General features: G+C 40.9%; 1 protein-coding gene across 2 annotated transcripts in view; it reads right to left on the reverse strand.

Moving 5' to 3' along the window:
- Positions 1–99: 99 nt before the first annotated feature.
- fchsd2 (FCH and double SH3 domains 2) overlaps positions 100–13,646 on the reverse strand; it is a 67,988-nt gene continuing 54,441 nt past the window's right edge. For both annotated transcript variants that reach the window (XM_084951524.1, XM_084951523.1), the window contains 7 exons: positions 7,904–8,038; positions 7,521–7,604; positions 7,196–7,373; positions 5,769–5,989; positions 5,068–5,260; positions 4,869–4,963; positions 100–3,717 (listed from right to left, as the gene is read on the reverse strand). In XM_084951524.1, the coding sequence (XP_084807650.1) occupies positions 3,625–3,717; positions 4,869–4,963; positions 5,068–5,260; positions 5,769–5,989; positions 7,196–7,373; positions 7,521–7,604; positions 7,904–8,038 (999 nt within the window). In that variant the 3' untranslated portion in view covers positions 100–3,624. The remainder of the gene's footprint in view (positions 3,718–4,868; positions 4,964–5,067; positions 5,261–5,768; positions 5,990–7,195; positions 7,374–7,520; positions 7,605–7,903; positions 8,039–13,646) is intronic.

Raw genomic sequence — 13,646 nt, forward strand, 5'->3', positions numbered from 1 at the left:
GGCCTCGGGTGCTGTGGAGCGTGTTATCATGATCACACCCACTTTTGGTCAAACATCCACACAAACACGCTCAGTCTGAAAAAAATCGATGCGTGCAACTTTTCAACTTTTCCATATTTTTTATTAATTAACATTTGTACACAATAAATACAAACTTTGTTTTTTGTTGTTGTTTTTTGTACATCCAATAATAATATGCAGAAAGACTTTTGCACCTGTTCTCAATATTGTCACCATGGCAACAGTCTATTAAAGAGAGAGGCCAGTTGTTCCACCACATCGTTAATAATAACGGCAGCTGTGCTGCTCTGAATCCACATAAGGAAAAATAAAGTGTCATTTAAAACATAAAAACCATACCAAATAATTAAACACTGTCGCAGACCAAAGGGACTGTTAAAGATGGGAAACGATCCGTCTTCAAAGTGGCAACTGGCAATGAAATGTCATCAATTTTATATATGACAGACTGACTGAGTAAGTATAACGGGAATGTCTGCGGATGCTGAAAAACCATAAACTTCAAAACAAGTTCGAAAACCAGTAAAAATCTGATCTCAGAGAGATCAAGGACAGGCTGCTGTTCCAAGTCGCCTTGACCATACTGTCACAAGTCAATGCTAGTCCGTACAACAGCAGAAGAGCAGAGGGTCGTATCTAAAAATGCATGCTTAAGTTTGCTAGGATGAATGCTACACAAAATGTTGTGGTTTCACTTCTTACTTCTCCTTTTGGAAATCACCTCCACCGTGCAAAGGGAAAACAATCGATTTGCTTCCAGATTAAGACTTTTCTTACAGGAGACCTGAAGATGTGCTCCAGTGCAACACTACATAGTAATGCTAGAGTTTTAAATGTAATATTAATCTCCATTATCCACAGTTCTTCTTTTGTTTTTGTTTTGCAGTAGGGATGTTATCTGAGACAAATAAAGAGGATTACTGCCTGAATGTTCAGTTTTATCTCCTGCTGACAATTTGGACAATGCTTTACTTTGCAATTTATTCCGTGCAAACGCTCTCCAAACTTGTTCATTTGCAGTGAGGAACTGGGACATATCTTCAGAGTCAAACACAGATTAGATTAAAATCCCTCCTCTCTCTCTTATAAACAATCACACTCATAAACACCCAGGCCTATTTCGAGACCATTCATTCAAACGCATCGCTTTCTGTAATTTTTGTTTGTTTTGTTCTTATAAATAAAGGAGAACAGCGAATTTCACTGTCCACAGTCGTCTCTCCACCTCTTTGGAAGAGCTGGGAGAGTGGAGATCTTTTTTTGTGTTTGTTTTGTTTTTTAAGCATCAGTCACACTGAAACAAAAAAAGTCCATAGGATCAGCTTAAAAAGAACAACTCTGAATCATTGTAACTACAAGGATTCATCAGAGTCTTTGCCACCCGTGCCGATGCTATATGAGGGTACTGCTACTTTCCAAGTAAGGTAGAAATTAATAAAAGTGCTACGCTGCTCTTCAGGCAAGGAGTTTCAAAGGCTTTAGGGCCATGTAAAGGGAAATGGGGGCATTTATTTACTTTGAGTAAAAAAAAACACACACACAAAAGATTTGTACTTAGCTCCATTTGAATGTCATTTGCTAGTTCTGTCCATTTAGTTAGATTTTTTTTCTTTACACACCTCTTTCTGTTTTCTGTTTCTAGCATTAGGACACAAGATGTGGTGGCTTTGCTTGGCGAGACGAGAGAAAAATGATACCTGAAAATGTAATGAGCGTCAAGTAAACGTGCGTCTTAGTTGAACTGAACAGTGAACAAATCGGCATGAGAGGGATGAAAGCTATACAGTTCTGTGCTAATAAGAAGTCCCGGCCACAAATACTTTCCTGTGTCTACATCATCTGAAATAAAACTTTTCTTTGTTGCCACATAGTGAATACCAACAATTTGAGTGCCTTTAAAAGCACCAGCAGCGCATCTCTGAACCAATCAGTGATACAGACATACGGCGCACAGAATGAGAGAAGATATAGCAACGCATATGTCGTATAATGTATCTGCACGTGTGTATGTATGTATATGATAGTCACTGATTCACACTGACTGCCAATGGACAGAATCGTCTTTAGAGGAAAGAGGGAGAGACGTAAAGGAGGGACGGGAAGAGAGGTGATGCTAAGAGCAGAGGGAAGGATCCAGCCTCCTTTATCTCTCGTTTTCTTTCATCCTCTCCCTCCTTTGAGCTCTCCTTCCTGCTGTATTTACAATGCCCTTTCAGTATAAGATGAAGATAAAACTTCCACTACATATCAGACATGGTATTCCATTCAGCTGAGTTAGTCTATATGAAATGCTGAGCATAACATTCCTATGACGACAGTAATGTACTGTACTATTACACATTAAATACGTATGATGATAATGACTATATATGGCGAGAGAAGGCCTAAGGAGAGGGACGCTGCGTCCACGCACACCGCTCAATGTCTCTGGTCTTTCACTTCGTTCTCCACTGCTCTCCAAAAACGTGACAGACTTGGCATGTTTTTACTTACATTTAAGCCGGCTTTCTTTGGATGGGCCCACAACTCTCACAAAAGGTAAGGAAAAGGTATCAGATAAGAATCAGACTTTTTTAAAAACAAAAACTAAAGCAAAACTAATGCCCCCGGGAATACAGTAGCAAAAAGCAGATTGTTTATTTCCATCTGCACTGAATTAGATTGGGCTCTCTTCTTTGGGCCAAAGCAACATCTGTACATGACGCTGCAAGCAACACTGACCATTGATTAAATCACACACACAGCAAGAAAAGCATGAGTTGGGTTGCAAAGTGGCTTGCAGATGTGTGATAACTGTAAAGAGGCTAAAGCAACGTAAATATCGCATCCAGTATGATATCTGCCAACTAGATCCATACTAAGTTATCAGCTGTTCATGTGGGCTGCCATTTAAGTCAGCTTCTGCCTTTAGGGGTCACCACAATCAATCATCTGCCTCCATCCAACCCTAATTTTATAGTTATAGTGTATTGAGTTATATGTTTGGTTTGTCTGATAACCTTTTACTACATTTTGTCAGTTCTTGGGGCTTCAAAACTTTTCTCATGCTTCATGATTATTTATTGGAAAGAGAAAAAATCTAAATATTGACTCTGATCTGCTTCTGCAGAAAGATAAATGGTCTTATGGAAAGCTTGACAACAGAAAACTTGCCAAATCCGTCATCTGTCACAAATAGCTTTTTCCCATCCTCCTCCTCTCCTGACATTCTTCCTCTGCTTCACCGTGGTGTGATTTGCTGCCCAATGAGGTGAGGTTTTAAGGCAAGAATGAAAGGACGGGGTAGGGTGAAGGGATCGGGGGGGGGTGTGGGCTACTGCTGCACTTCATTAGGAAGCTAATACGGAGATTATTACATCGGATAGTCTGCCTTTGTCCCCTCTCTCTGCTCTCCTCCTCCTCAGCTCAAAGGGAGAAGATACGGAGCTGCCAGGAGTTCAGGAGATTGGGGCGGGGGGAGGGGTCAGCGTGGTTCAGTTCAGTTTACTTCACATCACTTTATTTAACTTCACTTCAGTTCCCAAGCCTGTAGGATACATCTGCCTTTCATCTGTTTTCATTTCTGTTTGTGCGCCTATAACCGGCTGTCAGTTTGTTTGTCTGTCACACCAGCGTGATCTCCACCTCCTCCGTCTTGTCGCTCTTCTCCTGCTGTCGGCGGGGGTGCTGCTTGGGTGGAGGAGGAGCGGCTCGCACCTGCAGCGGAGAAAGAAAACACATTAAATACAAGAGTAAGGAAAAGAAAGAAGCCAAAGTGAGAAAAACTGATGTCAAGGCGATAACGGGGACGACCTACTTTTCTTAATTTGACAAACAGGTAAATGTTCACTTCCTGCTGCGAGACACAAATGTGTTATCAACGAACAGGAAAAGTGGGGAATTGTCTGCTTTTAGACTCTAACAAAAAAACTGTGTTTTCAACCTATTGTTGGGATCTGTAGGTCACACAGTTTAACGGACACTTAAGTATCCTTCACATGTCATCAGAGCACAGCGTGCCAAACCGTCTTCGAAAAACTGACGGTTACTTATATGTCATACATTCATCTGCTGATTATTTTCTTCATTAGTTTCTTTAAGTCCCTGTGAAATCCTGTGCCGTGACATACACTGTAATCTAACTACACGTCACGCTGATGCGGCCCGCAGTGAACGTTTATTTCTTGCTTCTCTTTTTCTGATGCCTCTTTTTAATCGAGAAGAAGACAATGAATCGAGCTGAAGAGAGAAACCTCACCGCCAACTGGTGTTTCAGTGGCAAAATTACAAAGTAACACAGGCACAACATCACAAGTGTAAATGCTAGCAATGATGTCAGCCACTTGCAAAGGCTAAGCAGCAGGGTGGGGATGTGGGCCGGACCAGTGAAACTCCCGTTTCTACCAGTGTAAAGAAGTTCAACTACACTTTTAAAGAGATCTTTCAAGACATCTCCTGGATTTTGGAAAAGGAAGTGCAGTTTACAGCCGTACATGTCATTTTTTGTCTGTGATAAAGAAATGCTGTGTACCCTACCCTCTGAATGAATGTTTTCATATAGAGTGAAACAGCATGGTCTTTTGTTTATCAATGGCTAAATTACTGTGGCGTAGTATGAATGACGATGAAGAGGTCTTTGCTGCTGGGAAAAGCCATAAAAAACCCAGAAAGACCTTTGACCACTAAAATCTAATCCATTTGCAAATTTGGATGCATTCCCTCTGTGCTTTCCAGAGATGGGAGGAAATAAAAAGACAGCTCGAACACACACACACACACACACACACACACACACACACACACACACACACACACACACACACACATTGTGCACAAAAAAACACTTCTTGAGTAACACTGATACTAACAGGTCGTAGTTTGCCCGGGCCTCCTTCAGGAGTGAATCTTGGCGGCTGAGTCTTAGCAAATCCTGGAGATACTGGACTCCTGCCAGAGCTTTGATCTACAGAGTGAGCGAGACAAAATTTCAAATTAAAAGCTCCGATTACCTTCCTCAGAAATCTCACTTTTCATTAAACATGGTTGTTGTTGTATTGGTTGTCTTACTGTGAGCTGACAGCGGTCCTTTGTGTGACGAGGCAGGCAGAGGAAGCTTGTGCTCCCCATTAAGAGCAGCGGAAGGGGAACGTGGCAGAGGAGGTGGGGTGGAAGTCTCGGGGCTGGTGAAGGGGCTGATGGGAGGCTGGTCATACAGCGGAAGAGGTGGCAGAGAAGATGGCAGTTTCAAAGAAGGAGAGATCTACAGAGAGTGGTGGAAATAAAGAAAAGACAAAGTGGGTTACAACACAAAACTTGACCAGGATACTTTTTTTAACCAACATTCCCTGCATAGCACTTAAAAGATGTTGGGTTGCGTGTTATGTCTACAGGCTTATAGGAAGGGAGAGGCCATATCCTTCCTGCTGCTGAGCCTCTAATAGGGCAGCACTCAGTGGCACAGATAAGACCTCTTTTCTGTGATTGCAGTGCAGGTTTTTTATCAGAATGCTGCACAAACACGGCAGTTCTGATGCACTGTTTTTGAACTCTGACTTGCTGATAGATCAAATGGACAACAAGCAGGAAAGGAGGAAGGGCTAGGGGTATAAACTGGCACAGTCGACTACACACAGTCTTTGGTATTTCTCCCCTGAGAAAACACTGATAAGACCAAATGTCTCATTCAGGTCTAGAGTAAGTCCTGTTACCTAAGATGACTTGTATGTTATCTGTGAGATTAATTCATGTGTGTACACGTGTTACTGTACCTGTGTGTCACCTGCCCCTCCCGCGCTGGTCTCTCCATTCTCTGTAAGATCTTCTACCAACACGGAGGGAAAAACGCCCACCCGCCCGTTCAGCTCCCCCTCCCAGAAGCCGTCGTCTGTCTGAGTGTCACGGCTCAACAAGCGGATCACAGCTCCCTCGGAAAAGGAGAGTTCCTCATCCGCCTGACCCTCGTAATCATAAAGTGCACGCACATACACCACTGCAGAGAGAAAGGACGATAGAGAGAGAGGGAGAAAAAACAATTATAAGTATACCGTCGGAACAATTATTCTCAGGGAAATGCAGTTTCTTGTCTGCAGGGCCCTTACTGTTATTAAGAAAATGGTATACACCACTGGAGAGCACAAGATACACAAACAGCAGTGGATTTGCTCATGAGCCTGGTCTAACTATTCAGGTACAGCAGATACAAAGTAATAAAAAGAAAAACGGATGAAGAGTAAGAGCAAGAGCACAGTAGGAGAAGATAAGGTTTTAAATAAGGCAGGTAAAGAAGCATGCAAAGACTAAAAAATAACAGAAAATAAAGAGTTTTATATAGCAAAAGTTACAACCACCCAGTTTCCTCTCCTTGTTTTTGTTGTCAGTGAAATGGTGCTTGACCAATAAAGCTCGATTAATGCAGGTTTCTGGCTGCACGACATAATTAAGTTATGTATCGTTTGCATTGATGACCAGATAGGTACGGCCTGTACAAGTAACTCCAGCTCCTTTTTTAAGGCTGTCTTGAATTTCAGCTCAAACTTTATGTCTACCAGTTTAATTTACTTTTAAATGAACTTGTGAATACTTTGGCTGGTTGATTACAACCCACAGGGCTGCAGAAATAAAACAGCAAAAGTTAACAGTTAACAGTCAGGTTAATGCTCCGCTCTTGTTCTCTTTTTGTTCTCTTTGAATATGAGACAGGATTTTTACAGAAGGCACTAGTTCTAGTTCATTGATATGCAGTACTGTGATTTATTAAAAGTGCAAACATACATGGAAATACAATATTTGATGGTCTTTGGAAAACCTCCGGAAAGCCTGAATAACTATTGCTCAAGACCACAAATTATCTCCTTGGATGCAAAATATAAAGAAATGAAGCATTGCTCAAGACCCTTGTACAGTATTGTAAATGAACTGAAATGATTAGGGTCAAGGGTGTTTATTTAGAGCATCCCAGCAGGGTTCAGTGGGCAACCCCTACATTTCCCCTTTCCAATAATACCCTGCTTAGTGTACTCAGTGTACTCTACAGAAGCAGTAAAGAGAAAAATGCCTCAGTTAGTGGCCCACAATAACCTCATTATGGGTGAAAACTCATTTACACGGGTACAACTAGAATTAACCTCTTTCCTTTAACTACTGCCATGAAGTTTAATTAATCCTTCACAGCAACTGTGCTTACAGGGTTACTTACTATTTGTGTCTCCGTTTATGCAGCCCGAGTGCAGCTCTGGCTCTGTTGAGTTAGACGAAGTGTGTGACCGAGCATCGAGCGTAGCCAGAGACTGGAGCATGCTCAGCAGACTGTTGGAGGTCGGGAACTGCAGGTATTTCTCTGGGACATAGCCCACCTGACCTGCCTTATTGCGTGCCTGAGAAACAAACAAATAAACAACAACAACAAAAGAAGCCCCAAAAAGCATGTCAGTACAGACAGTAGCACAACAGAGCTGATCAAATTATTCAACTGGCAAAAAAAATGCGATACACATCTACAGCACTTGACTGCGATTGGGTACCTTAACCCAGTCCTCCATGTCTCCGTCCTCAATGACCTCCAACATCTCCTGTTCATCGATAGTTAACTCATCTGGTTGGGAGGCCTGAGGAAGAGACACAGCGGGAGTTAAAGAAAGAAAAACAGAGAAAGTGGGAAGGAGAGTAGGAGAGTATGAAAGGAGTAAAGGTCAGCAGATGTGAAAGGACAGAAAAAGGGAGTAGCCAGACCTTATAAACCAAACACTTCTCTATCAATGATTAGTTAATGAGGTATTTAAATGGCATACATGTGTCAACAATAATACTATGTGCTGTAGGTGTTTCCCTTCTAGTAGGCAGATATTTGATGCTGTGTGCATGCAGGTGTGTGTCACCCTGTAACTGTGTGCATGCTGCTTCACACCTTGTATGAATACAGGACTTTGCAGGTTAGCGGGTAGTTGCGGAGGGTCCCCGAAGGGCTGGAGCTGCTGTCGTCAAAAACCTCCATATTCTCCTCACACTCTTCACCCTCTTCACGCTCCAGGTCCACTGTGCCCTTTAACACACAAACAGATCCACAATGAAAACCTCTGATAAGTACAAGGACAAACAAGAAAAGCTCCACTCACCTTTAAAGCTAATGATTAAAACACACGCCTATATTCAAGAGCAAAAACACAACAACAGCTGTTTAAATGCAAAACATTTAACATATTTTACATGATACCAGATGGTAAAATGCTCAGTATATTTATATTTTCTTTGATGTTTAGCTAAATTATTGTTTTTTATTTTATTTTATTTTTTTTGCCTGTCCCGTTTGGCTCTTTTGCCATCAGAATGTTTAGATGTTTAGCTAAATTATTAATGTAAACCAGTTAAAAAAAAGTCAAAGTGCTCACAAATCCTGCTGTCCAAGTGACGCCTAGTTAGGTATACTGTTATCTGTTTACTTCTACTGCTTCAAACTAACCTTGCAGCTCCCCAGCTGTGTTATGATCCCAGCTTCTCTTCTCACTTTCTACTATGCGTCCGATAACCAGCTGCGAGACTTGTCTATTCGCCACCTGTAGTATTTTTCCATCTGTACAGATAGTTCCTTACCTTTCTATCGCTCCTTCCTGTCTGAGTTTCTCTATCCTGCTCAGTGTGTGTACTGTAGCTTTTTTGACACAGGTGTACCAGGACTAATGTTTCAAATGAGCCAGCCACTCCCTCGTTTGTTCCAAATGAATTTCACTGGCTTACAGGGAAGTCATGTGATACAGCTGGTAGAAAGATCTATCACACACAGAAGGCTGACCTGACCAGTAACAATAGATGGGGAGAGAAAATTACGTGTGTGTGTGTGTGTGTGTGTGTGTGTGTGTGTGTGTGTGTGTGTGTGTGTGTGTGTGTGTGTGTGTGTGCGTTCTCAGTTCATTGTGTTTAGTCATCAGATTTCTGTTGACACAGTAAACTCTATAACGGTGCACAACAAAACACGTATGTCTTTTGTACTTTAGTTAATCTTCAGAGTTTGACATATGATGCTGTAATAAAAAAAGACACTGTTATCAAAACTATCTGAGGGAATGGGTAAGAAAATAGGGAATTGCCCATGTTGGCTAGCCTATGTTGGAAAAACACACTGTGGCATGTTTTTGCACCTTGACATGGGTGTGTCATTAACACTATTCGTTTTAGGAGGAAGGCTTTCTGTTTTCACCCACTTGGTAACACGTTACCAAAGGCTTTTAATATGTTTTCTTTTTCTTTTTAAAGCTCTTGTATTACATTTGTATCCAGTGTAATTTGGGCTTTAAAGTCTTGTATTTTGTATCAAGAGCCTAAACACATTTGTACACACGTCATTTATTTTTGCTGTACAAAGAGACTGGATCTAATGCTCTGATATTTACCTGATATTAATCTGTACTGGAAAACTGTCATCCCATTAATTTCAGGAAATGGCTGCTAAGTATTTTAGATAATGTCACTCCTACATTTTTTTTCCTGGATCTGAGGATGCATGGCTGCTGCAATTTTGAGGTGTTTTTGGTCATTTTTCCTGTTGACCTGCTGACCTGAGCTGACCTCAGTGAGATGATGATGAATCAAAACATTGCTTTTGTTAAAAAATAATGTATATACCTCTCTTCCTCCTTTTTTTGTTTTCCTGATTGTGAGCATACTTGGTCTTTTTTCCCTAGAAGAAATATAAACATGGACTTGACTTGTGCTTCTTTAAAACTGTTACCTGCATAATAAAAATGTTACATCTGCCGTCATGCTGTATATTGTTCAGCCATGATTTCTAAAATAAATAGAATAACAATAGCATTTACCATATGAATAAGTACTGACTATAATTAGCTTGGTAAACACACAGCAATAGTTAAACTGGCAGGACTGGCCTTAATTTTTGCTGTTTTGTCCTGCTAACGCATGAAAAAGTGAGATCTGAGGAACATCAGTTTTGTTAAAATGAATCTTGAGGGGCACATAAATGTGCACACCAACATTCATGGCAATCCATTCAGCAGTTTGGATACAGTTCCCTAAAAACCAAGCCATCCTAAGTGATGTGCTGCCATGAAGATGACTTCGTTTTCAGGAAAATGTGTTACAGGATAAGCCAAAGGTTTACTGAGTGTGAGTGTGTTTCACATAACACCACATAAAATAAACACTGCTGCGGTCTGTTAGTAATTGATAAGTCTCCATGTTAAATAATAAACCCCTGATGTAACACATCATTTACCACTACTACCTGGACAAGGGTAATTTGATTGTAAAGAGAAGGTGATTTCAAGCACAGCCATGTAGAAGCTGTGGCGTGGAGGCTTCAGTCAGGGCCACATTTCTTTAGTGGCTGCTTGTTTGTTGGTTCACATTAAGCTTATCCTCTTTGTTGATTTAAGAATGCGCTGCTTAGCCCAGAGACCAGTTCCTTTTAATCCCTGAAGTAAAGGCCAGTATGTATTCCAGTAATAACCCTATAAAGTACCACAAAATATACATCTCAGTATATGTACCAATACAGCGGAGACACAGGCCAGTGCAAGATTTTACTGTTCCTGGAGGTAATAACTGCAAAAGTGTTATTGTAATGAAGGCAGTTGCTATCTGAGAGGCCTGAGGTTTTTAAGGCTTGCAGTATTTCATTCAGATTAATAAACCTGAGTGGGATGAAGAAACGGCCGAGGAGAGAGCCTGCTCCCTACTCTCATTGTGTTTCTGTCACGTCCTGTGCAGATTATTACTCGCACTACATCAATCCTTTGTTCTTTCTTTGTTATCGGTCACTTCTGACTTTTCCTTCCCTTCTCTTACTGTCTCTTTTTCTTGCACCCTGTTAATAACAATGTCCCAGCTTTCTTTGCTGCTGTCAGTCTCCACAGGCTCTCCAAATAAAATCTATGTCAGATGAACTGCTGTCATATGCCTGAATACTCAATGTGCCTCCTGGTCTGTTCTTTTAATGACATCTAAACCACACTGAGTTTTCAGCAAGCGCCTACAACAGACAAATCTTGTAAATAGGGCAAGAGAAATTTTAAAATGCAGTCAAAAGAAGATAAATAATGTCCAAAATTTTAACCCTCCTCACTATTTTTAGTATAAAATATTTTGAGACATACACTCACTGGACACTATTAAGCACATCTTTCCTGTGAGTTTGCCCCTTTTGCCTTTATAACTGCTTTAATTCTTCATTGCATACATTCAACAAGGTGATTCCAGCACCTTGTTGAATTAATCAGAGATTTGGGTCCATATTGACATGATGGCATCACACAGTTGACACAGGTTTGTCTGCCACGGCATATCTGTGGCATTTAAATGATGCTCAGTTGGTACTAAAGGGATCAGGTGACAAGAAAATATCTCCCACACCATCACCAGCAGCCAGCAGGGATTCATGCTTTTATGCTGTGTGACCAAATACTATCCGAACACTGCAGCAGAAATGCGGTCTTCTGCTGCTACAGCCAATCTGCTTTAAAGCACGATGTATGTTTAGAGATGCTCTTCTGCATACCTTGACTGTAATGACTGATCATCTGAGTTTGTGTTCATCTTCACCCACAGAACTGACCCCTTATAGACATTTTCTATTTTTAGACTTTTTTCTGTAAATAGAGATGGTTATGTGTCAAAGTCCCAGTAGATCAGCAGCTTCTGAAAAGCTTACACCACATTCACTTAAACCAGCCTCCTTCCTCATTCTGATGCTCAGTTAGTCAGCAGGTCATCTTAACCATATCTACATGCAGAAATTAGTTGATGCCATGTGATTGGCTCATTACAAATTGGATTTGACCTGCAGGTTCGTGCACCGTGATCAAATCTTGAGGAGACTCAAGGTGTGGGGACCATTTTGTCTGAGCAAACATGCCACACCTTATATCTCTTACAGTATAAAATCACATTACAGCAAGTTATTGGCTGTTTTCACCCCCACCTTTATCACCTCCAATGCCTCTGCTCTGACACGACTTTCTCCTCATCTCTGCTCTTCTCCTTCACCTCATACCCCTCCTCTTCTTCTTCTTCTTTTTTTTTTTTTTTTTTTTACAGCCAATTAACTTTTCTCATTCTTCAGTACTTGTCTCTCTGCTGCTGCTTCTTTCACCCTTTAACTGCACAAATGCCTCTTTCATTCTTTTTCCATTTAGCTCATCTCTCTCTCCATTTTCTCTCTTTCTTAAGTTCAGTGTCTCTCTCTCTCTCTCTTTCTCTCTAGTGTTAGCTGCAAGCTGCAATATCACATGAGCAGAATGTCAAGTGCTTCCAATAAAGCAGACTGGCTATGTTTAGTCTTGTTGACAGACAGACAGACACACGTCTCCTCACAAAGCCCCATGTGGGATCACTCTACTAGTGATTGGCACACTTGCCTCCCTGTAAAGCTAATGCAGAGAAGACAACTCACATACAAATGCACAAACATAATTACGCACAAATATCCCTACACAAAAGAACACAGCACGTAAGGCTGAATTACAGACAGTGTATAGTTTATAAATGGCACTTTGATACTTCATAATAAAATACCTCTGTGATAAAAGCTGTATTTCTAAAGTGTCTAATATTTTTAGGGTGGAGTTCTGCACAGAGCATGAAAAACTTGGGACCCATTAGCACATTCATACAGTATGCGCACACTTTCACAAACATGATGAGATGATACACAAAAGACGTCATATCTGTCTACTTTGTCATTAAAGCTAAGAGCTGTGAAATAAAGTTAAGAGAGAACTACATCAGTATTCCACTGAGGAAGTGGGGCGTTTTAAGAGTCTTTAACTGGTGTGATAGATGATTAGGCAGCAGGGCCATGGTCAATTATTTATCAATTTACGTCTTTCAGAAAGTAATCTGTCAGGAGAGCTACTCTGGTTGGGAGATTTTCACGGATAATGAAACCATAAAGAATGAGCAGCCATGAGCCCGTGTGTTAAAAGTTTAACATTTCATTTTTGAATGTGCTGAATTGAGTGCCGTGCTTGTGTAGTGAATTTGAAGAATTTACTGAGAGACAGTTGGGAAACCAAAAGATCATATACAGTTTACTGATGTGAGGGTGTTCATTTTAGTGGGTACAGCAGGCCAGTGTCAATGCAATAAACACAGTTACAAAAAAGTGTGCAAAAGTCTTGAGCCATTTCTTTATATTTTGCTTACAAGGAGCGAGAAATTCTTGTAACGTTTTAAAGTGCTCTTGAGCTATAGTTCTCCAGGCTTTCAAACACCTTAAAATAGTAATAAGGTGATTCCCAAAGAGCTATTAGCTAAAAGCTTGGCATAACTCAGCATGGCGTGCAGTGTGTCCTTAAAAAAATTGAGCAAACTGGACAGGTAGAGGACAAGAGAACAAGTGGCATGTGTAAAAGAAACCTATCTACAGCAGATGAACAGCATCTGAAAGTTGTGTCCTTATGAAATAGGAAAAAATCCAAGTCCTGAGAGATGCAGCTGATCCTTTAGCTGATCCATTCAGAAATGCTCTCGGTAGAAGGGGTGGATGTCAAGAAGCACTTCTTAATGAAAGGAAATTGGGATAAAAGACTGAGGTACATCAAATTACACGAGAACTCGACTGAAAATCAGTGGCAACTGGTCTGATGGAGTGATGAATCCAAATTTCAAATTTCAGGTCCAAATTGTTGATGGAGATC

This window comes from Perissodus microlepis, chromosome 14, assembly GCF_051167445.1.
Source record: "Perissodus microlepis isolate ML-2025 ecotype Zambia chromosome 14, ASM5116744v1, whole genome shotgun sequence".
Lineage (NCBI taxonomy): Eukaryota > Metazoa > Chordata > Actinopteri > Cichliformes > Cichlidae > Perissodus > Perissodus microlepis.